The sequence below is a fragment of the Camelus dromedarius genome, chromosome 15 (assembly GCF_036321535.1).
Source record: "Camelus dromedarius isolate mCamDro1 chromosome 15, mCamDro1.pat, whole genome shotgun sequence".
NCBI lineage: Eukaryota > Metazoa > Chordata > Mammalia > Artiodactyla > Camelidae > Camelus > Camelus dromedarius.
In genome coordinates, this window is record NC_087450.1 from 44,755,490 (window position 1) to 44,781,040 (window position 25,551).

At 36.0% G+C, this 25,551-nt stretch overlaps 1 protein-coding gene across 3 annotated transcripts in view; it reads right to left on the reverse strand.

The window, feature by feature from the left end:
- Window positions 1-25,551, reverse strand: part of BABAM2 (BRISC and BRCA1 A complex member 2) — a 355,229-nt gene that overhangs the window by 247,954 nt on the left and 81,724 nt on the right. For 2 of the 3 annotated variants that reach the window (XM_010991265.3, XM_064494652.1), the window contains exon 5: window positions 1,670-1,864. The exons of the other annotated variant lie outside the window; for it this stretch is intronic. In XM_010991265.3, the coding sequence (XP_010989567.1) occupies window positions 1,670-1,864 (195 nt within the window). The remainder of the gene's footprint in view (window positions 1-1,669; window positions 1,865-25,551) is intronic. 3 annotated transcript variants of the gene reach the window in all.

Sequence of the window (25,551 nt, forward strand, 5' to 3'; positions counted from 1 at the left end):
TACAATTTGTTAATTATATGGTTTGTTATAAATAGATGCCAAAAAAAAAAAAAAAAAGTAGAACAGAATAAAGACAGGGGGAATTGCAAGTTACAATTTTAAAAGGGAATGTTACGAAGACCTGCATGTGAATGTATATTTATAGCAGCATTGTTCGTAACAATCAAAAAGTAAAAACAGCCCACATGTCCATCAATTGGTGAATGGATAAACAAATTGTGATATGCCCATCCAGTGGAATATTACTCAGTCATAAAAAGAAATGAAGTACTGATACATGCTAAACGTGGATGAACCTCAAACCACTGACAGTGTGAAAAGTGAAAGGATCCAATCATAAAAGACAACATGTTGTGTGATTCCACCACAGGCAGACCTCGTTTTCCTGGGCTTCACTTTATTGCCCTTTGAAGATACTATATTCTTTACAAATTGGTGGTCTGTGGCAATCCTGCATTGTTAGATGATGGATAGCATTTTTTGGCAATAAAGTATTTTTAATTAAGGTATGTACATTGTTTTTTAGATATAATGTTATTGCACACTTAACAGACTACAGTATAATGTAAACATAACTTTTATATGAACTGGGAAACCGAAAAATTCATGTAACTCGCTTTACTACATTATTTGGGTGTTTTTTTGCAATGGTTGGGAACTGAACCCACAATATTTCCCAGGTATTGCCTGTATATGAAATGTTCAGAAAAGGAAATCTACACAGACAGAAATCAGTTTAGTGGTTGCCTGGGGTTGGAGGTGGGAACAGGATTAACTCTAATTGAGGGATCTTACTGGGGTGATGGAACCATTCTAAAACTGGACTGATGGTGGTTGCTCAAGTTGGCAAATTTATTTTAAAAAATCATTAAATTTTACACTTAAAACAAGTGAACTTATGGTATCAGAATTATACCTAGAAAGTTGTTTTTAAAAATTGGGGGTGTTAATGCAGGCATTGCTTGAGAACAGAACACGACTGAAAACTCTGAGCAGGCAGGGTGTCAGCCTTGTGAATATCAGGGGAAACAGGCCAGACAACAGGAAAGCCATGCAAAGACCCTGGGGCAGGAGCACATCTGCTGCATCTGCAGTGCAGCAAGAGTGCTAGGGTGGCTGGAGCTGATTATTTTTAGACAGGAAAGTAGGAGATGGAGAGAGAGAGAAGGAAGGACAGATGGAGGAAGGTGAAGACGGGGATCACATAGAGCTTTTTTACATCACGGGAAGGACTGCAGCTTTTACTAAGAGAGAAAAAGAAAGGTATATGAAAGTTTTGGGCAGAGGAGTGACAGGCTCTGGCTTGCATTTTTAAAGGACCACACGATGTAAAGAAACTATAAAAGGCTCCGTATAACTAGCTACATCCAGAGTTACTGACCTCTCATCTGACTGGGATACTATATATTTGCCCATAATTTAGAGTTTGAAGAGACCCTCATGAAAGGTATCACCTGGGAAGCTTATAAAATTTGGAGTCTCACATCCCTAGCCCCAGATGTTCAGAAGTCAGGGGCTGGGGATGTGAGACTGACAAAGTACAGAGACAATCTGAATCATGTTTATCTAAGGAAATGGCCAGGGTTTATTATAAATAAACATCTGAATTGATTATTTTATACTATTACAGATAAAGTGACTCTTTTTCCCCATTCTCGAAAAACCTTACCCAGTTGTTTTTTTTCCCAGCATAAATTTCCATGTTCTCTCCATACTGCGGCTCTTCCAGTAATGTCTGGTATTCAAACATGAGGCGGGAGCTCTCACGGAGGCGGCTGCATTGAAACTGGTGATATTGTTGCACAAGCTCCTTCACCACAAGTAAGAGACATTCAGGATTTGATGGGTTCCAGGAGGCAAGGTTCTGTAGAAGCCAAAAATAAAAGACTAGTAACAAATGAATTTTCGTCCAAGTCCAGTATCACATTAGCACATCCACACAGAGGGAAAAAAGCGATGAAAATCTAGGAGAAACAGACTACTCTTAACTAACAATAAACTCAGAGCTGAAGTTAGAAGGGTCTTTTGAGCTTGGTGATTTCTCCTGCCTTCTAAAAATTCGTGCAGAAAATCAAGGAGGAATTCCGTTGTGAGTAGGCAGAAACAGTGAAGTGTAAAGGAGGGTAGTAATAAAACAAGAAACTTAGAAGACCATAATGTTAGTCCTGGAAGATTTAATTTGTTTCTTATTCTTTTATAATTTTAATTTTTTTCCATTTGCACCTAAAATCAGCATTAAATGCTAATATCATTCAAATGAGATCCACAGACCATCGGCATCCGTAATATCAGATATAAATAAATGCTCTGTAAACATCAGAGCCCCACAGAAATATATGCATAATGGTGGTGGTTCAGCCTGAAAAAGATACAAATAGATTAGAGATGAGGGAAAATACCATTAAGAAAATGCAAAGTTCAGAGAAAAAGAGGAAGGAAATATGTGATAGCTTATGACCAGGAAAGGAGCTGGGAACGGGGGAAGATCTGGTAAGTATAAAGAGATTTTCAAGCTCACATTCATTCAACAAATACATATCAAGTACTTATTATGTATCAACCACTGTTGGAGGCAGTGACAAGAACAAGCCAAGTCCTTGCTCAAGGAGCTTACATTTCAGTGTGCCAAAGTAAATAATAAATAGTAATAAATACTGAGAAAAATACAGCGTGCATCCCTGAAACCTGGTGAAGGAAGGGCTTCAAGAGAAAGAAGCGATCAGTTGTGTCAAATGGTGTTGATGAGTTAAGATGAGACCTCGGAATGGACTGCAGGGTCTGTTAACACACAGGTCAGCAGTGTCCTCAGCAAGCGCTATCTCGTGGAAGTAAAAGCTTGACTATGGAGGTTTTAAGAGAGAACGGGTAGAAAGAAATTGCTTGACAGATAGTGCAGACAATTCAAACTGGTAACTAGGGGGAAAGTGGGGTCAAGAGAGTTTTTCTCAGATGTCTACAGCCTGGAGGAAGATCCCATAGAGAGGGGAAGACATGCTGACATAAAAGGGGGAGAAGGGAATACCATGGGAGAGAATAAGGAATAGGTAGGTAGGAATGGGATCTCCAAGAGGGTTGGCCTTGGAAATAAGCACAGAGTCCATTCACAGAAACAAGAGAAAAGGCCATCCGAGGAGTAGGAATGCAGGCACGCAGTCCCATGTGGTGGCAGGAGCTTGTGGTCATTCTCTCCTGAGAGCTTGTATTTTCTCCTTGAAATAGGTCATCAGCTGAGAGTAAGGAAGGTGGGGGCGGGGGGGCAGATATTGGAAGTTGGAGAAGAAAATGTGAAATAGTCATTTAGAGCAATGAACAATAAATGGACTGGGGAAATGGAGGAGGGATTCCAGATAGCACTAAAAGCCCCACTGAACTTGGATCTTTGAGACCAATTTGCATAAATTCCCTTGCCTGGGTGCGATGCAATGTGGGAATGGGAAGAATGTGGATTTAACAAAGGTAGGGATTTTGCCAGGTAAATACAAAAGGAAGAGGGGCAAGTGATCTCAGAGAGTTTGCAAAAGAATGATTATAATTATGGACCACGGACTTTCAGCCAGGAAAAAGCAAAGTAAATTCATAAGGCAAGTGAGAATTAGTGAAAAGGTGGTAGGACTAATGGTCCTGGTGAGCTGGAAGAATTGTTAGAGTTTAGATACTAAAAAGAACGAATCAGAAAGACAAGAGGCATCCTCAGAGAATGGGATGTTTGCAGCTGAGATGATGGAGGTGATGGGTAACTGGTCTGACAAGGTCTGGCTGACAGTGTGCCCAGTTGGGGAAGGGGGAAGACGAGGTCACTGGAGGAAAGTAAGTCTGGGACTGGGAGGCCAGCGTGTTGGAAGGCGCATTTATATGAATATGGAATCATGACAAGAGCAATACTACTGAGAAAGTAACAATAAGCCATGTGCTAAAATCTTCAAAGAATGTCTCTGGATGACAAGGAGGGAGTGGTGGGGCCTACTGTCTGCTGGCCTGAGTTCTAAAGCTGGGGATGGGGGTTAGGGAACAGGGAAAGACAGTCTCCTTGACAGGAGCACTGAAGAGCAGGAACACCAACCACACCTCCAAGTACAGTGATGTGAGAGGTAGGGGAGAGAGATTAGTTCCAATTTATTTGAGAACATGGAGGGAAAGACAGAATCCAAGGGCAGAGGGTCTGAATATTCATCTTCAGAGTAGTGGTCATCAATCTTCATAATGGAATACCTAGAAATACTAATGCTTGGGCTCTACCTGCCCCCCACCTCCAGATTCTGATTTAACTGGGTTAATCTGGGGTGTGTCTTGGGTATTGAGGTGTGTTGTTTTGTTTTCTAATTAAAGCTCCCCAGGTGATTCTAACGCACAGCAAAGGTTGAGAACCACTGTCTTTGAGAAAAAAAGGGTAGAGAAGAAGTAAAGGAACTTCACTGATAACAGCCCACGTTAATACTTAAAAACACCATCTCTAGAAATCTACAAACTTAGCATCCATAAGGAAAACACCACATTACAAATGTTCAACAGCTGAGAATTATACAGCTTGCTGAGTCCTATATAAGTTCTAAGAACTTTTCATATATTCAGGTTAATCCTTATGACAACCTTATAAGTTTTATTATTATACCATTTTATAGATGAAGAAACAGAGGTCAAAAAGTAGTTCTGTATCTTGTCTAAGCTCACAGATGTTAAACAATAAAGCTGGGTTTCAAACTTAAGTAATGTGGCTCCAAGTCTCTGATTAAGCACTACAGCAGAGGTTCTTACACATTTGGTCTTAGTAACCTTTTACACTATCTTAAAAGGTATTAAAGACCCAAAGAACTTCTATATACATGAATTATATGGGTTAAATTTACTATATTAAAAATCAAAACAGAAATTTTTAAAATATTTAATTTTAAAATAACAGCCCTACTACATGTTAAAATAAAAAGATTTTTAATGAAATAATTGTATTTTCCCCCCAAATCATGAGAAGCATGGCACTGCTTCATATTCTTGTGAAGTCTCTTTAATGTCTGGTTTAATTAAAGAGCTGGATTCTCATATGTGCTTTTACATTCAATGTTATAACATGTTTTGGCTGAAGTATATGAAGAAAATCCAGCCTCATTCAAATATGTTCTTTGAAGAGAGAGGACTATTTTAATAGCCTTTTCAAATAATTCTGGATATTCTTCTTTGATACTCCACCAAAACTCCACAAGTGGCAGTTTCTTAAAGGTTAGTTGCAACGTGGAATCTGAAACTATATCAGTAAATATTTTACACTCTTACTCTAAATTCCATTTGTCTATCCTGCACTCTAAATGGATCTTTGACTCATCTATGACTGTACCATCATGCACTGGTCACAGAAGATACTGATTCACTGAGTTATGCAGATGTTCCAAATGTTGACACATTTCATTTATATAATATCAGAAAATCACATTCATTAATATTATGACCAATCTCACCAGAAGAGTCTTCTATCAAAAGAAAATAAGCAAAAGGTAAAGAAAGGCATCCTTCAAAAGGATGGTAATTACTTTGCTCCACTGCGTGGGATGACTTAGGGAGTCAATGACAATGGGGATATCACTAAATGCTCTTTTATTTACAGGAAAGATAGGTCTTAAGGGATATCCAAATAAAGACTTGATAAACACAGTTAAAAATAAGAGCTCCAGCAATCATATAGTAAATGAAAGAGGGCCCTTGCTACAAAGTGATTTGATAAGAAGAGTACAAAATCCTCACTGACAAACCTCTGGACCTCAAGAGCCTAAAAATTCCTTTTGAACTACTCAAGATCACATTTAAAGTACCAACAGGATGTAACAACACAGTATAGAACTTAAAATGATCATTATGTAGCTTGCTATGCATTTCCTTCCGAGATCATCATTAAACACTGATAAAGAGGAAAAATACACAATCTCCCATTTCCTGGCCATGTATTCAAGTCCTCATTCCAGTACAAAAAGAAAAGGCCTCAATTTAAACTTTTTAAATTCCATTATTTCTCTTTAGCCATTGGCAAGTTACAAGCCTATATCCACACAATTTTTTTTAATTATGAAAGCATTTAAGCTGGCAAATATCTTACCAACTTGAATTCATTTCAAATGATTCAACCTAATTGTTAAATGTATGGTAAAGACATGCCAAACAGTCCTTTTCCATTAAACACAACTTCCAAATACATGGAAATGCATTTGACCTCTTCAGCCAGTCAATGCACACTTCACTGGGAAATGACTTAGCTGAAAAACATTCCCATCAAGGGAAGCAGAGACATGCTCGATATGAAAAAATTCCTCTACTGCTGCTGCATGACCACTTTTACATATTAAGTAATTCGTGCTTTGAACTACTTTGCCTGGAAGGGGAGAACACAGAAAATGTACAAGATTTTGGTCACTTCCTAAGACTAAAGCATATTTTAAAAACAGATCTAACAATGCAGGACATTGGGGCTTTCCTCTCTCAAGTAGAAGATAGAAAAAAATGCCCATAGCTTCTTCAAGGAAAGAGTGAGGCAGCATAAATTAACAGGGCTCTTTACGAAAAAGAGAAAAATAAGTTTCTCTCTCTATGCACAAAGTTCTTATTCTACTTATTTTTGCTAACACATGGAAGAAGAGGTCTGAAATGAGGATGGTCAAGAGAGTAGGCATAGGACACATAATATATTAACACAGAAAAGAGTCATGAAAAATGCACTAGGAAAATGTGATAAAATGCAATAAAAGAAAATAGACAAAAGCAAAAGAATTAACTACTATTATGAAACTTTATTCATTCTCACTAAAAACCTATGAAGCACTTCAGGGAAGGTATTACTCCAGTGTTTTTTAAAGACTGGTTAACCAGAGAGGTTGAATAACCCTAAAGATACTCAAGCGTCAACAACTGACAGTGTAGACTGTAAACTTGCCAATTCTCCCCCATTCAGGTCACTGAAATCACAGTTTCTAACCAAAGAGCGGGCCTCTGCCTCATGGTAGTCACAACCTGTCCCACGTCCAGATCCCCCACTTGGGCTCTCTGGCCAGGCTCCCTGACCTGAGGGACGCTCCTGCTCATGTGGCCCTCAACCTTCCCACATTTCTCTCAAATACACTCCAACTCCCAAATCACTGGCCCCGCAGACTTGAAAAAGTCCAACCTTTCTGCAGCTCCTTCAAGTCCAACCTTTCTGCAGCTCCTAATGTGAGCTTCTTTATTCGAGAAACAGTGAAGGTTTTTTCAGATGACGAGCTCACTTCACCCCCAATTTATGTCTCACTCATTCAAAGCAAGGCTTCTCAGCCATACTGAAGCAAATTCATTCACAAGGACACCAATGAAAGAAGAAAGTTGGGAAACAATGTACTAGGTTCAGATCTTTTGGCAGATGAAGGACAGAAATAAGCCAATGGGACCATCACTGTCTAATAATGAAGGGAAAAAAATCTTGTAAGGGAAAAATTTTTTCTTTTAAAAAATAAAGCTTATAATAAAAATTGTCAATTAATAAAAGGATGAAGTACAGGAATAAATTAGAAATATTCCTTTAAAAAATCTAAAACTTCTTTTGACAAAGTTTTGCATTACTCTAACATGGTATATAACATACAATACTGTACTATAAATTTAAAGTTGCTAAGAGAGTAAATCTTAAAAGTTCTCATCACAAGAAAAAGAAATCTGTAACTATGCATGGTGATGGAAGTTAACTTTATTGTGGTATTCATTTTGCAATACATACACATATCAAATCAAAATGCTGTTTGCCTAAAATTAACACAATGCTATATCAGCATTATATCTCAATAAAAAGTTAGAAAACAATAAATGAAAAGTATGTTACCTTATTAGTAAGGAAAAAAAAAGTGATTTTCCTGATTTCTTCTTTTTCATAAAGTCTCACTGAAATAATACTATACACATGGTAAAAGAAGTAACATTTTTTCAATAGCATGAAAGAGTATAAAGAATAAAGTAAGTCTCCCTTCCAACCCTCAGTATCAGGTCCCCACTAGTCTCCAAGAAGACTACTCATATCCCCCAAGGAGTCATGCTGGGACCCTGTAGGGCACCAATGTTTGGCCCTTCTTAGGTATTCCCACAGATGACCACTGGCTTTGCTCACTCTGCGCTTCCTCCTCTACTCTTTGAAGCTCTGTACCTTGCTTCCTTCCCATGGTTCAACTAGCCCCCTTGGATCAGGTCTTAGTTTGAACTTACTAGCCTGATTTTCACTCCAAGACAGGGCCTCAGTCCCACAAATTGTTTCTTGTTCCCACAGACACACTGATTTGGCCTGCCTCTCACCAAGCATTGCCCACAAGAGAAGAAAATCAAGCAATAATTCTGAGAAACAAAGTTTACATCTTAAATTAGACAATCTCTATGAACTTCTCTCTTAGGACTGCATTTGCTGCATCCCATAGATTTTGCGTGGTTCTCTTTTCATTGTCATTTGTCTCAAGATATTTTTAAATTTCCTCTTTGATTTCATCATTGATCCATTGATTTTTTTTTTTAGTAGCATGTTGCTAATGCTAGTGAGGACATAGTTTAACAGACACTTTTACAGATGAGAGCTTGGTAACAGCAGTGTGTGTATACATATATACACATTTATCAAGAGTCTTAAAAATGTTCATTCTCAATACCTCAATACCCTTAGAAATCCAGAAATCCTATTTCCAGAAATCTATCTAAGAAAACAACAAAAATAAGGGGAAAAATCTTCATAGGCAAAAATGTATATATTCATTTACAATGTCATGAAACTATAAATAACCTAAAAGAAGCCTGATAACAAGAAACAGTTGAAAAACTGTTATAGTCATTCAAAGGAATAATATGTAGCCAATACATTCACAAATAGTCTGCTACAGCATAGAAAATACTTCTGTTAAAATATTAAATAAAGACAAAATAAAGTATATATATAATGATCACAACTTTTGATTACCCCTATGAGATTATCTCATCCCCTTCAACCCTCCACAGCAAAAACCATCTATGTACAGAATAACTACTAGAAGAAATGTTAACAACTAATGTCTATAGTTGGGAGCTGTTAAGAAGAGTTCTTCTTTTCCCTTCTTCCTAATTTTCTACATTTTCCAAATTTTCTGAGTATATGTCTATACATATGTATGTATATGCATGTATGTGCACATGTATAACAAATGTACATACTTTCATAATGGAAAAAGATAAATCTTTTAAAATAAAATAGCAGACTTCAGATATTTCATTCCAAACTTCAAAGTTTAAGAAATTCCACTTGCCATCTATATATTTTAGGAGGTCAGCCTTCAATCATCTCTTCTGATCAACTAAAAGTGAGCCAGCTTCATAGCCTTCTGGAGAATAAATCTTGCATCATTTAACCCTAAATAAATATGTTTCAAGTAACCTTGAACTTACTGTTTTTTAAGTTCCAAGCCTCACTGAACATTTCCAGAAAGCTAATGCGATATGCTATAATGTAATGGCTATGGTTGCAGGAATTTATTACACGTCTCTCAAACAAAACCCTTTTGTATTACACTCCTTGAATAGAAAGTTGTAGGAACTGACCAATGGCATCTTACATTTCTACCAGAACTATAACTGGACAGCATGAAATTTTTATATGTCACTTTATCAGGAAAATACAAAAGATAACAAAAATAAATCTTCTATTTGACCTGTTTTTAAGAAGACTAAGCATTATTGGAAATGAATGTCTACACTATACATTAGGACAGGGTTAAGTATTTATAGCTACTCTAATATATCATCTGAAACAATTTAAATGAAATTTTTTAAACATTTATTCATACTTTCTTAAAATATACCAACTTGTTAGCTTCTTCAAGTAGAGTTAACATAAATTTGGGAGTGGATGAGAGGAAAGTTGAATTAAAAGAAATTAACTTTGCAACTCCTCAGGGCAAGTCTATTCCCTCTTCCATAAAACTACCCTTCATCTATTTACAGTCATGTGGTAAACAAAAAAGACAACACAGAACTCCTAATCATATCTCTTATAGTTATAGTTAACTTGCAGTTAATGCTTTTGGATTTTATATTTGAGAAGCGTCAACTATTAAGAACAAAATAGGGTGTGTGAAAGGAGAGAATATCATAGTTGTATTCTGCTCTAGTACAATTTGCAGAGTACTCACAGAAATAAATATTGGTAAGGGAAAAATTTAATTAAGGTAGTTCTATAATCCTCAGTGGCTTTATTTTCAAATATTCTAATAATTCTCTTCATTCTTGTAAGCAGAGATTTGAGAATGTTGCCACATTCTTTGAAGTTGTTGTTAATTATAGTCTTGAAAACTCGGTGGGTTCTTGAAAGCACAGAAGCTAATTAGAAAGAGAAGCAAATCTGTGACATCCAAATGAGTAGCTAAGAAGATAACCAATATAAGGCCACTTTTGGGACTAATATGGATGGGCTAGTAAAAGTATTCTTAGAAGTACAGTTAAGTTAAATCCTCACACCTACTTAAGAACTATGTCTGACAAGTAAATAGAATGTATTCTGATAAAATGTACCAATTTGCAGCCTGTGTTCAGTGGCTACTGCTGGAGCCAGGAGTAATCTGAGTAGGAGGCACTCCAACCTCTTAACCTGCTTTAACCAGAACACCTGCCATTCTGTTTTTGTTTAGTTTGGGTTAGGTTTGGGTTTTGTTGAAGTTTTACCCAAGATGTCATTTGAAAAAACTTTTTATTTTTTAGAAAAATGGATCTAGTCTAGTAAGTGGTGAATACTTCAGTGAAATCTTATGCTTCTTTTATCCTTCCTATTTGTGACCATCTTCATCTTAATATTGGAAGCCCTCCTGGGAGGAATCCAGAATTATAAAATGGCCTGGAGAATCCTGAAGATGTGCTAAAGAAAAACACTTTCTCTAGTTTTTAGGACTTTAGCCCCAAGTCACCAAATTAGGCTATGTATATAGCTCGTGCTTGGAGTAAAAGGGATTTATCTCCTTATATCATCCAGATCTTGACAATAAGCAAAGTGGAACTGCCATCTTCCCCCCAAAAAATCTAGTCTGGGGACAGCCATGGCAGCTTCTGGCTGTGGTCCTGTCCCTGCCTTCTCTAGAGCTCTCCAAGGTTCTGACCTGCCTGTCAATCAACAACCAAGTTCCCTGGATTTTTTTTAAAAATTTTTGTGACCTAGTATTTTCTAAAAGGTCTTTGCAGAAAAAATACAGCAGTCCATTCTTGGCTTACAATCAATAAAATCTTCTGGTTACTAGTGGTAATGTGATACTAAGTCTATGTCAGAACATGACAATTGTATACCATTGAGAAGGAATAAGTAATGTGTTGGGCAAAATACACGAATAACTTAGTTGCCGAGAAATCACTTTCCCACATGATTTTGTGATAGAACCAACAGGCTCATAATAGAGAAAAAGCAAAATAAGGAATCCTAAATCTGAACTTTTAAAAATGCCATTCAGTAGGCAGTCTCACCAACAGTTGCTAGGTAAGCAAAAGTTTCAATTAACAGAGGAGTTCTGGGGCATCTTCAAATATCTACCAAGAGATGACCTACTGGTGCATGACACCAGAATTTCTCTTCCACCCTAGTTTTTTGCTAGGGTAACAGAATCATTGGAGCTGGCATACTTATTAACTTTCTTCCACAGGCAAGCATGTTTTTAATCTAAAATATACAAAAAGTATCTCAAAATTATAGCTTTAGCTCCATTTAGAGAACTCGAAAAATTGTAATATTCCTTTTCTTGCCCATCAGAAGTTGCTGTACAGATGATCTTTCAGCTCCTCGTAAAAAAAGTGACCAGCACGCAGCCCCACACCATGTTGAACTACCACTTCAAATAGGTTTCTGGAATCACCCAGCACATTTCTAAGTTCTGCTTCTTTCTCTGGAATTAGGGGTGGAGAGATGGAAGCAAACTAGGGTGGGAGGGAGCAGGGGAAGGAAGGAATCTCAAATCACATCTCTTGATTCAGCCTTCCTTGTTTACTAAGAGAAAGAAAGTAAAAAGCAGATTCCTTTCTATCTTGGAACCCTCTCCACAAGTGGAACAAAGTTGAAAAGAAAGAACAGAGTACTCTCCCCAGAACCTTCACTAGCCTTTCTTCTCTTAACAATATAACCACTTAGAGAACAGGGATGGTATCTTTTCCACAATATGTATAAGAGAATTAAGACTGGAAACACTAAAATCATTAAATAGAAACACTTGAGAGAGTGCTGAATTTAATGGTGACTAAATGACTAAGATATTATCTTTATCTACACAACTTTAAGGTGATATCTTATAAATACAAAATCAAACCTATTTGGGAGGGGTGGGTATAGCTCAGTGGTAGAGAACATGCTTAGCATTCATAAGGTCCTGGGTTCAAGCCCCAGTACCCTCATTTAAAAAAAATCAAATCTACTTGAAGTTGAAATGCTCAAGTTTTACATCTACTATTTCTCAAAAAAGGATGAATAAATAATATTATTAAGTTCAATTTTAGATAAAATGCCAGTGTAGACTAAAATTTGATTAATGAACCCTAAGCACTAAAAATCTGTCTGGCCAACAAAGTGTTTTAAATAAATTTAAATTCCTTTAAGTTAAGCATGCATCCAGTTCACCAAGATGGCAAAAATTAAAAAAAAAAAATCATTTTGTGACCCCAGATTGGCTGTGGCTCTGAAATGAATGCTACTATTGACCTAAGTCACTGGTGCCACACGCTTTCTCAATCAAGGCTACTCAGACTCTGAGAATAAAAGGCAACAATGCAATGGCAGAAATGAAATTAGCAAATATGATTTCTAACTTAATTCAAATTGTTTTTCCTGGGGATGTATTTAAATTGTCCAGGTTGCTCGAATATCATCCAGGGATGTGATTTTGAAGGAAACAGCTTGTTACTGGTTTTCCTGGCTGTACTACAAGAAACAACAGTGTGAGCTTATTTTAAGTTAAAGTGTGCTTCTGTGTTTCTTTACAAGAAATTAACTGCAATCATTTAGTTAAAGCAAACACTTTGTGAGTGTTTCACTTTTCATTAGAAAATGTCTTGAGGAGTCTTTTTTTTTAATAGGGCTGGGGTTTTTGGGGGTTTTTTTATTGAGTGTTAGGAGTACTTGATGTATTCTGGAGAGGAGTCTTTTAAACTTAGAAGATCCCAATCCTAATTTCTGCACATAAATTTAAAGCTTGGAGAAAATTATTTAAATCATGGTGAAAAATGATTCAAGCTTAGTGATCCTCTGCTGGCACTGAGTGTTTCATAGCCAAAGGGGAGTCACAACATCACAGGAGTCCAGTCTCCCGGATCAAGACAACTTTTTTCCTGCCTCAGTCGGGACCAGACCTCAGGGTAGATTCTCAATTCTTTTCAACTATGATAATCACGAAGAGATCCATAAGAATGAGCAGAATGGAACAAGACAGAGAACAAACAGCTTCAATCAAGTTGTTATTTTTATTAGAGAAGCACCTGCAGGATCTGACACCTGGTTTCTGACCTCTGCCCTAAATGATTTCCCTAGCTAGACTTGGCCCCTGGGCTACAGTGATTTATCCTATACAACTGCTTCTCCTCTCCTGAGCTGAGCTTACTGGACTTAACTTCAGACCCACAGTATTCACCAGACTCTCCTCCTCTTAGCCAAAATCCCAGTCTTGGGCCTTCCTGGCCAGCAGTCTTTGGAGCAACCAATGTCCTAGTAACACAGTTTGTGTGTAAATGATCAGGGGAAACTGAACAAGGAAGAAAAAGCAACGCAAAGTAAACCATCATCTAAAGGAAATGATATCCACAAAATACAATACACAAGGCAGGAAGAGCTTTCAGTATCTTTATCCTTCCCCCTAAAAACTCTACCTCACTTCACGTCCAGATAATGTCCATGTCAAAACCCACATTCAGTTGATATCTATTGTTTGATTTCCAACATCCCTTTCCCTTCTTCTGGTAACAAAAACCCAAATTTCCTTTGGGAAACCACCCCTCCCCATTCTCAGGAATAGGTTTTGAGTAAGAACTTCCACCTCAAGCTCCATAGGTCCTGACTGCCGAACCCCATCAACATTTCCTATGCACCTAGGAAATTCAGCTACAGGCACATATCCAATCAAACCCAACAAGATAAATGAAGACAGCAGCTGGGACTTCTGAGAAATAAAAGCGTTCTTTCTTCCCATGGTAGAAGAATATAAAGTCTGAGCTAGAGTAACAATTTTGTATTCACAAAGGAAGAGACTTGAGCTGCTGGATGGGCATGGAGACTAAGAATAAAGTCAACACAGTGGAAGGCAGAGTAGAGAAGAAATGAAATAGAAACTAGGTCCTCAAACGGCATTATTGTAGCCACTGGACCAAGCCTTATCTGAAGCCCACCTGCGGTCTTTCAAGTTCTGTAAGCCAGTGAATTCCCTCTATTGTTTAAGCCGGTAATGAATTAGGTTTTCTATCACTAAAAAGAAAAAAGAAAACAAAAGAAAGAGCACTGACACACCATATCACTATTTTACTTCCTGTAAGACAAAGAATAGAGGGAGAGGTGCATAAATTCATAACTATTTAAAAACCCTTTAATCCAAGTTATAGATTTGATTTGGTCCTTATATTTTCTGCCAGAGACAATAGTTAAGCACCTTCTTACAGTTGCAGCAGAAAAATCTACATAATTACTCTATTTAATTAATGACCCAACAATGATTATAGTCATTTCTCTTAAAGAAAAAATAAATAAAAAGGAAAAAGATGGAAGAATCTACCCTTATATATTACAACTCATTCAATGCACCTAAAACGGATCTGAAATAGGTATCTGAGATATTCCCCATTCCAGAGCTTTTCAAACATTATTCAAGTATTTGATTCAGTGGGTAACAAAGTGAGACTTTTGAAGAAGCCAGTAGTCCTGTTGATGGATATAAAGGAGAAAAGTGAACAATCGGGCCAGACCTTATAAGAACACTTTGATTACTGACACATGTCTTGGGTATGCATACAACAAGCAGCACCCAGCTCTTCATGTGCACTGAGCTTAGACAGGAGGTCTTTACTGCCTTCACGGTCCTGTAAACAGGAGATATTTTTACCTTTCCTCCACTTGAGTGAAACATAATCAGCATGGACAAACTGAACTAGTGTCTTATGAATGCTGGCTGCACGCCAAACTTCAAACGTGTACCTTTGACCAGTAAACCTTTACATCTCTGCACAAATTCTCTCTCCAGAGAGACTGAAAATGGGCCCCCACAAAGCAGCCACAGTGATTGCCTCCAATAATTTGTCAACTTAGCAATACGTAGTGATTACTCAGCTGCATCAATTTTCACTTCCTTAAACTTACCATCTCTCTCCAGTCCCCAAAGCCATTCTTCACTAGTTCTTTCAACACTGTGGTAATCCTCAAAGTCAACTAAAGAAAAGTGTCTGTTTCAAATTGTACCACCCAAACAATCTTCCCTGGGTCTCAGTTAGAGTAAATCATCATGAATACATACCCTCCAATGAAATGCCTCAAGAACCCTAACAAGGCCCTTATATCCTGAGCCACCAATATCTATTCCTATTAACTCATTTTCATCAAAGAGAACGGGGTTCTTTCTGTCAATAAAAACCACTTAAAAAAAAAAAACCCTTAACAGAGACTGTCAATATGTAATCTTCATTGACCAAAGAAGCTTGATATCTCCCAGCAAGTACAGAAAACTTTTCTCCCTACAGCTATAGTTCCCATCCTGGCTACCATCAGAATAACTGTGAAAACATCTTCTAAAAAGACAGATTCTCAGATCCTACCCTCTGAGACACTGATTCAGTAGGCCTGGAGTGATACCCACTTCTTGGCCCTAAAGTATCTGTTTTGTGATTTTTGGAGTCATGTTCAGACACTTTGATAGCAAGGCAGAAACCCAGAAAATTTGATCATGTTTCTGACAAATTTTCTTATTGTGATCAAAGACCCAAATAATTTCACATAAACTCATTAGGCCTTCACATAAGATCCACTGTCTAAATGATGACTAAAGGCTCCATTCTCTAGAGCTTTCCATTCGAACTGCCCTACACATCCCCAGGATGCAACAGAATGTGTCTCCAGACCTGTGACTGACTTCTAACAATAACTGACACCTGGAACTCAGGGCTATCCATACCCAGAAAAAAAAAAGTCTCCAATGATGGAGAGTCAACATCATTCTTGCAAATTCCTATTTCTCCTACAGTAGTAGATTCTACTAAACTTGATCCCCCATCTGCCTAGATCTGCAATATCTTTCTGGCTCCTCCTGGGATCCCATCATCTCTAATTTAATATCATCTATGTCTCAGGAAAAAAACATCAAATAGCTTACTAAACGGTGTGATCATTCTTAAATTGGACGTATTTGTTTGTGTTTAATTTTAAATCAACATCTTTTCTCCCAAATGTTTTTATGACGGCTCCATTTATATCAAGGAATTACAGAGGGGTTGCAAATTGGCAGCCTCAGCCTGCAGACATGCTTTCTTTGACCCACACAAAATTTTTATTTGAAAATCTTTAGACAAGGCATACACACTTCAGTAGGTCACAATCCCCACCAATTACAACTGCTTTAGGCTGATCTTTTTCACTCACTTGTATTACTTGGGCGGCTTCTTTAGGCATCTGAGTTTGCAACACCTGAATTACGATTTTAGAGAATTTACTAAGATATTTTTCCTTCCTTGGTTCCTTTACTTATGGTACCACATAAGGTGTTTATTGATGTCACATAAGCAAAATGCAAACGAACGGCTAAAGTTCCTCAGGCATTGAAAATTAAAGATAAAAAGAAAGTTCTTCTATTCCATGCACCCACTAATGTTCATGAAGAATGACCGATTGTCTGGGTAATAGAGTTATTTCATATTATCTCCCCTCTATTAGACTATATAACTATCTGAGAACAGAGACAGTATCTTATTCATCTTTGCACAAAGGATGTGTTAGACACCATGGGCTACTCAAATTATTTGTCAAATGAATGATCACCACTATTCAATTCATTATAAGCCAAGTTAAATATATTAAAGGATCTGAAACTTTTTCAGGGTCAATAAAGATACTGGCTATTGGGAGCCAAGCTAATCTGTGGTTATGAGCAGAAGTAGACAAAAGAAACAGGACAGCAATTCTGAAAATACAATATTGCAATATGACTAATTATAGTCATCAATCATTAAAAGTTTGAACAGTCTGAAAAAATACTACCTTAAAAGCATTTTAAGGTATAATTTCTTTCCAAAAGTGAGCACACTTAAAATAAGAATTAAAAAATTATTCAAACAAAATCAAATTATCATGGCTCAACAGACAAGGTCTAAAGGATATAAAATTGCACATTAAATCAGTTCCCAGTTCAAAAAACCTGCAAGAGATGTTGATCTTCCTGTTTTTCATAAACCTTATAATTGTGCTTCCAGAAAACTACCAAGCATCTGCCTCTATGTAGCTAGTTCTTTTAATCTTGGAGGCCTCACAAGGAAATAGGGAGTGCACTGTGCCAGGATCACTATCTTCTCCAGCCAAAATCATTATGCCTTGGAGCCAATTTCCTCTTGGTAAATTTTGATCAAATTCTTTCAATTTGCAACTTCCTCAGTACTGGTAATCGATACACTTGTCACAAGTCTGTATATATGTGTTTCATATTTAACAATATACATGATCAATTTAACAGTAGCCTATACACATGTGCACTATATATATGTGCATCTATATATGCAGCCACACATATATATCCATGCATGCTGGTTCCTGTAAGTCTCTTTACTTACACTCTGTCTCATTTGGGCTTTCTTAAGCCAGTGATAACTCTCTCTGGTAATTAACATTACTTTGGAAATCTACATTAATGAACTCTACTACACAGCTACAATATTATGCAATCGAGGTTAATAATAATTCTGATGGGGTAAACAGTCCCTTAAAAGCTTCTGAATCATCACAGAAAGATCAAATTATGTTCTACTTTTAGTGGAAAGGGTATTTTATCAAAAATCAATCATTTTAAAAGAATTGGTGACCTATATACAAATTCTACAGTAAATTTTTATGAGTCTGAATATTCGATTAACCAGTGAAACTTATTTCATAGTTATTCTTGATAAAGTAGAATTTCTGTAATTTTTATATATGACTCATCTTTAAAATGTACATATTTACATATATTATTAACAGGAATTGCAGATTAACCACAACACCATATTTCACAACTATGATATACAATTCTTCAGTCCTTTAAGTGCCAAACTGTTGACTCTCTAGTTGTTGTCGTTATTCTTTAAAATAAGCCATGTTAAATATAATTTACCTTTCCTGGTGAATCAAGGTCTTTATTATGAGAGCATATTATACTGCTACTTTTTAAAAACAATAATATCATTAGAGGTTTTTAAGTGAATAGGGCCATCTCTCCTTAAAATGAATGACTTCAGGATAACTGTACCTTTATAATTCCTCTGTTGCTTTTGATAGTTTTTTTCTACCTACTATACACACATTTGTCTCATTTTGCTATAACCAGTGTCATTGTAAATTTTAATCTTCAGTCATGTGTTCTACACAATTATACGAATAAAAGCTAAAATACCTCTATAGCTTATGTATGAAATAAAGCAAATAGTCCTTATCACAAAATTCAGAACCTCTTTTTTTTGGGGGGTGGGGGTTATTTTTGATTTGTGACTATGTACCAGGTGGTTGAAGGTGCACAAAATCTGGGACACAGATCCACCTACCAATTCATAGGAAATGCAGAAGAACAAAGGAACATGTTAAACCATACCACAGGAATACACTCAACAGAATCTAGTCTGCGGGAATTTTATAAGACAAATGGCTCTGCTTCTTCCATCATAATTTGCAAATGGAGGGGGAAAAGATGGAGAAAACTACAAGTTAGAAGACATTTAAAAGGTGTAACAATTAATCACAATGTGTAGATTCTGATTCAGAAAATTTGAAATTTGAACACTGGTTATCTCATGATGCTATGGAATTACTGTTAATTTTTTTAGACAAGATAATGATATTTTGGTTATGCTATTTAAAATATTCCTCATCTTTTTTAGTAACATACCAAAATATTCACAGATGAAATGACAAAATGTATGGGATTTGCTTCAAAATAATATGCTAGGGGTTAAGTGGATGAAGGTACAGATAAAGGAAGACTGATAATGAGTTGACGATTACTGCAGCTGGGTGACAGACCCACGAGGATTCATTACATAATACTTTCTACTTTTGCGTGTGTTTGAAATTTTCCATAATAAAAAAATTTTTTAATGAGGCAATTCTATAGTTAGAAAGAAGTTTGTTTTGCTTTGATTTCTAAAAATTATATCTAAGAATAATGCTTTGACTTCTAAAAATGGCTAGTTATAAATTTATGCTAAAAGTTAAAGAAGCTGTATCATTAAACTAACCTTACTCTTTAAAATCCAGCTAAAAGAATTTCTCAGTTTTCAAAATCTTCATTAATCCTTTATCTTAAATGTTATTAACATCTTACACTGAATTATTTTCTTAGAAGACAAAAATTCTCACAGGGCATGTTGTAAAACAGCACAAAAATTTAGATCACAGTGTTAATGGTTATAAATTAAAAGGTACAAAAAAGTACTAACAAAAACTAAGAAATGACTCCTAGGCTCTCTTCAGGAAGTTAAAGTCATTAGGTTAATGGATAGTATTTCAATTGTTTATTTTTAGTCTTAAATCCTTTGAAAATTACTATTACAGATTTTCTGATTCAGTAAAATATTATTAAGGCTGCCTATGATTTATTCACTATGAACTAGACATTTAAAACATAAATCTGTAGCTAATCTGAAAATTATTTCTTGTCAGTTATATTCATATATCAAGACAAGCATATTTCATCTTTTCCTGATACTAAAATGCTTTTAAATTTAATGTGGGTGAATTTAGTGAATTTGGGTTTAGAAGTAGTATTACCTGGGCAGGGGTTGAAAGTAAAACAAATGGTTAACTTATGCTTTTAATACAAAAATTAGTTTTCAAATTAAATCAATCTTCACTGGGAAAATTTTACATTTTTAAAATAATTCCCACAGAATCTGTGCTAAAAGTTCATGTTAACCTTGCAAACATCTCCAAATTAATAAAATAAATAAATCCTTATAAAATGTGCCTTTAAACATACAAATTATATAAAATTATTATATTAATCACTATTCTCACCAATTAATTTTTTCAAATCTTCTAAAGGACTCCTTTGATTTTAAAATGTGACTGATCATTTCTGATATCCTATATTTTAGCTACTATAAGTAATTAGCTACCTTTCTTCCGAAAAATCTATAATAATACAGATTTTTTACTTTTTAATCTGGCTTCTTCATAAGTGTTCTTGAAACATATTCAAGAAACTGCATTAACTGTGCTAAATGTTTTGCTTACAATAATATTGTGCTTCTACGGTATTTTCATATCTCAACAACTTAAAAACATTTTTTAAATATATACAAGGTCTACTGAATCACTGTTAGTTCAAGGCTACAAATCACTCTGTGGTTGAATGATTACATCAGACCAGTGGAAGGGTTGAGCTGGCACTTTACTTTGCAGGTTTAAACATCTTGGCTCTCCAAAGCTTGTGTGGGGGCTGCAGTTTGGCATAAAATTCTCAGCCGGATACAGATAATTTCTCTGAAAAAATGTTTTTAAACGACTAAGGTTTTTTTGCTTTTTAAAAATGCTGGAGAAAGCATACATTAGAATCAGTTTCAAAATTTAGAATACTCTTTCCCTTTTTAATGTTCCCATCCCTGTAGATAACCCAAGTATAGCAAAATAACCCCAAACCTAAAGACTTTCAATAAGTACAAAACCTCACTTCTATATGAGTTTAAATGTACATTCAAAAATCAGAATAAATTGCTTCCCGTTATAAAGGGAAACTAAAGGACTTCTCTGAAAATACAAACATATGCTAAACCTCCTATAGTAAAGATTATACGTTGCCCTTGGTCATTTTGGCTTCCACACAGTTTTATTTCCATTTTTTCATTCAAGTGTTGCATTCTTTATTCTTGACAACAGCCTTGTGAGATAGGTATTAATATTAGCAGTTTTATTAATAAACCCATAGATGCTAAGTACTGCGGCCAGCATAGTCCACATAGTAATCACCAGAGCTGAAACTAGAATTCAGATCTGTCATATTAACCATATTCATTTGTAGCACCCTCAATTCGCAGCCCTGGTTGTACACTAGAACTGGCTTTCTAAAACCACTGATGCTTAGGCTCTAAACTAGACTAAATAAGTAAATCAGAATCTCTAGGAGACAGGAGGCTCGGTATATTTCCAGTGGTTCTCATGAAAAAATAACAGTATTACACAAAGCAATACAAGAACAGAAGAGCAGAAAGAAGGATGGCAGACATGGTCAATACTAAGTCAACCACTTTCAAAGCCAAGCTTTAATGCCATTTTCTTTTCTCACCCTATAGACACCCACGTCCCCACTCCCAAATCAGTAAACATCAAGAAAAAGTCACTTAATTTTAATATTTGCCTACATGAAGTATATTGGGGACATAAGTCCTAATGTCCACCAAAATGTGTAAGGCAATTCTAGTTAAAATACCCTCTGGATGAGTCATAATTTTATACCCTCCTTACTGCTATCTCCCTTCACTATATTTTATTGCTCCTCATTCCTTTCTGCATCTCTCATCTTCCAACTGAAATCTTGTCTTCTCCCTGAAAAGTTAGTAAAGGTTTGCCGATAATGAACTCTCTGTTTTTGTTACCTGAAAAATGTAATAATTTCACTTAATTCCTGAAGGATATTTTTGCTAGATACAGAATTTTAAATGGTCATGGTTTCCTTTCACCACATTAAAGATATCATTCAACTGTCTTCTATTTTCCATGTTGCTATAAGAAGTCAGCTAACAGTCAAACAGTGGCTCTTCTATTTTCTCTGGTTGCTTTTAGATTCTTCTTATTGTCCGGTTTGCTGTAGTTTTGCCATGATGTATCTAGAAGTGCTTTTCTTTATATATATCTGCTTAGGATTAAGTGGACTTCCTGAATCTAAGGAATTACATTGATTAATTTTTGTATGCTAAATATATCCAATTCCTTTTTAAAGTGTTTTATTGTGAAATATAACAAGTATATAGACAAGGCCACAAAACAAAAATGTGTAACAACTAATAATCATAAAATTGACACCTGTGAAAGGAATGGAGCATATGTACGAAGCTAAGCTGACCAGCACTCTCCATTGCCCAGAGCAACAATGTTCATGGATATGATGACCCAAATGAGGCTAATCAAGACTGACAAGTCTCAATTCTAAGACTTTTGTTCACGATGTCAGACTTCCTCTTCCTCTAGTGTTGTGATGTTGACCAATAGGCGATGTTACAAAGGGCCTGAGAACAATACCAGCAAAGCAGAAGTAAGAGCAAAGTCCTGAGGACACTGTTTGATCCCCAAACCAGTCATACCCCAATCTAGCTTTACCCCTGGTCTTTTCTGTTATGTGAACCAATAAATCCTCTTTCTACTTAAGCCAGTTTGGTTACATTTTCTGTTATGTGAGTGCTACCAGGTTCTAACTGATACAATTCATCATGTGATTTCCCTTCTTGAAGCATTCTCCATCTAAATTTTGTTATTATTTTTCTTTTCTACTTTATATCATAATTGTCTATAGCCAGATTTTCTCTGCTACTGAACTGTGAGCATGGAGCACAGTGGCTGACATGAAAGGTATTCAATAAACATGTACTGAAGAAACTGTGATATCAATGAATCATTCATCTTTGTATTCCTAGCACCTAGTACAAAAGCTTAAATGTAGTAAAGACTCAATACATGCTTGCAGAAAGAATTAACTACCAAATAATCAGGTGGAAATAATACCACAAAAGAGCAGAGATCAGGATACACACAAATGATATCTTAAAATAACCCTTTCCAGAGGCTAGAATGATCCAAGTGGTAGTGGATTAGAGTTGGAGATACCAGTATAAAACCATGTTTCATTTAATGTAGATACAAAGGGTTAATATGTAAAATATTTATGGATATTTGTATTTCCTTCCTCTGTTAGCTGAGAGGACTCAAAAGAAATGACACCCCAGTAGTAACAAGCACACTTAGCACTCAGATCTTGGTTTCTAATACACTTCTCCAATAAATAAAAAGAACTAGGGCTTCTTGGAGAAATGGCTGATTCTGAGACTAGAGCAGGAAATATATAAGATGGGCCTAAGCATCCTGTAGTGGTATAAATAAAGAAAGTGCCCCAAAAAACAAGCTTATAATAATGGGGGTATGTCAAAGGGATATAGGAGCCAACTGAATAGCTTCCAATGGCCAAAGCTGGAACAATTTCAGTAACAAAATAAACAATAGTATCAGATCATAACCCAAAGTATAAAATAAATATCTACAAGTCCACACTGATATAAATAAGAGATGTGGAAGAACACACAAATCTTCAATGCAGAAGAATTCCAAGTAATTTAAGTATTCTGTCCTTAAAGAGGTAGAGCATAACTCCCACTCCTTAAGTGTGGGATGCACACGGTAACTTCCTTCTAAAGAAGATAATATGGAAAGGAGGAGAAAAGAGTAACTTTACAGTTGAGAAACCTGACAAACACTCTCCCAAGCCAAGTGATCAACGTTAATATCAACAGTGATAAGTCACTGATAGTGTGTACCCTAGATGTGATGTGATGAGAATGGCATTTGACCTTTGAGGCCTTCCTACCAAAAGCCCATAACCACAGTCTATCCATGACAAAAACATTAGACAAATCTCAGTTAAGAGACAAACTATAAAATACCTGCCAAATACTCCTCAAAACTGTCAAGGTCACCAAAAACAAGGAAAGTCTGAGAAACTGTCACAACTACAGGAAACTAAACAGACAAGAGAACTAAATGCAAAGTAGTATCTTCGATGGGATCCTAGACAGAAAAAGGACATTAGGGGAAAATGAAGGCAATCTGAATAAAGTGGAGACTTTAGTTAATAATGATGAATCAACATTGGTTCATTAATTGCCACAAATGTATCACAGTAATGTAAGGTGTCAGCAATAGCCAAACAATGCACGGTGCACAGAAACTCTCTGCACTATCTTTACAATAATTCTGTAAATCTAAAGCCAAACGTTCTGAAACTAAAAGTTCTAAAAACTTTATTAAAAAAATACATTGCTCTTCACTCAAAAGGCCCTGTATACTAAAAGCACACAAGGTAAGCTAGTTGTAAGACCATCCTTTGAAACAAGCAGAGAATGTAAAATAATCAACTTAGAGGTTCTGAGGGAACATAATCAACAATCAAGAGCATATTTTTCTTTAAAAATGTAGAATAAAATTTGACTCCTCTGAAAAAGTAATGGACAGATACGAAGTTCACAACTATTTCCAGAAGTGTACCTAACAACAAGTGGCTAAAAAATAAAGGCATCAAAAATTTCTAGACTCCTCAACACTTTAGGGAAAAAAAATATCTTCAGACCATGAACATCTCACAAAAGCACGTCAAGATAAACCATAATTTTTTTAAAAAGGAAAACAAAGTAAAACAAAACCTGCAGCAGTTCCTTAAAATCACAGCCTAAACCTATAATGAATGATCTTTAGCTTTGTATTCTAAACCCCTCACAATTTTGCTTCAATCTGCTTCTGTAACTGTATTTTCTACTCTAACTATGCAAGCTCTACTCATGCAAGCTCTACTCCACCTATGCAAGCTCTACTCCAAGAAAACTGGTTTGCTCAATGCTTCCAACATGCCATTCTTGGTTTATGATGCTTCTCTGTAACTTTGTCTTCCTGACTACAGTGCCATCCCTTCTGTTCACCTTCTAAATCCTAATCCTGCTTAAAGACCCAGCTAAAATCCTTCCTCCCCCCACAAAGCCTCAGATAATCATAAAGGTGCAATAATCACTTCATCAGAACTCCTGTACCATTAATGTGGTACTTAGCATATTCATTAATTTATTTTTTAAAAAATAATGTGTAACTTGCTAAGTGCCTTACCACAAATAAGTGTTAGGGAAATTAAAGGTGAATAAGATATGGTCTCTGCCTTCAAGGTGCTCTAGGAATGGCAGAGAAGATTAAAATGGAAACAAACAACCACTGGACAAAACAGTAGAGCTACAGAGGTATGCAGGATGAGTTATGATAATACACTGCTGTATGCTACAATATTTTTCTTTTTATGTTTAGGTTCTGTTTCTCCAATTAAACCAAAGTCCTCTTGAAAGGAAGAGTTTTTCATCTCCACTCAATGTTGTGTATGTGTTAGCCGAAAATAGTTTGCATGTTGTTTCATTAAAACCTTAATTTCACCCTTACTTTCTTAAGAGAAATGTGCGTAGAATCCCTGTTCACAGAAATTAGACTTATAAATTATAAACTTTTTTAGTAAGTTATCACCATCATCTACTAGGTATTAAGAATTCACAAGTTATTCGCATTTCACTTAGTTAATAGCCCTAAGTGAAGCTCATTGTTTTCAATGAAAAACAAACTTAAAAATAAAG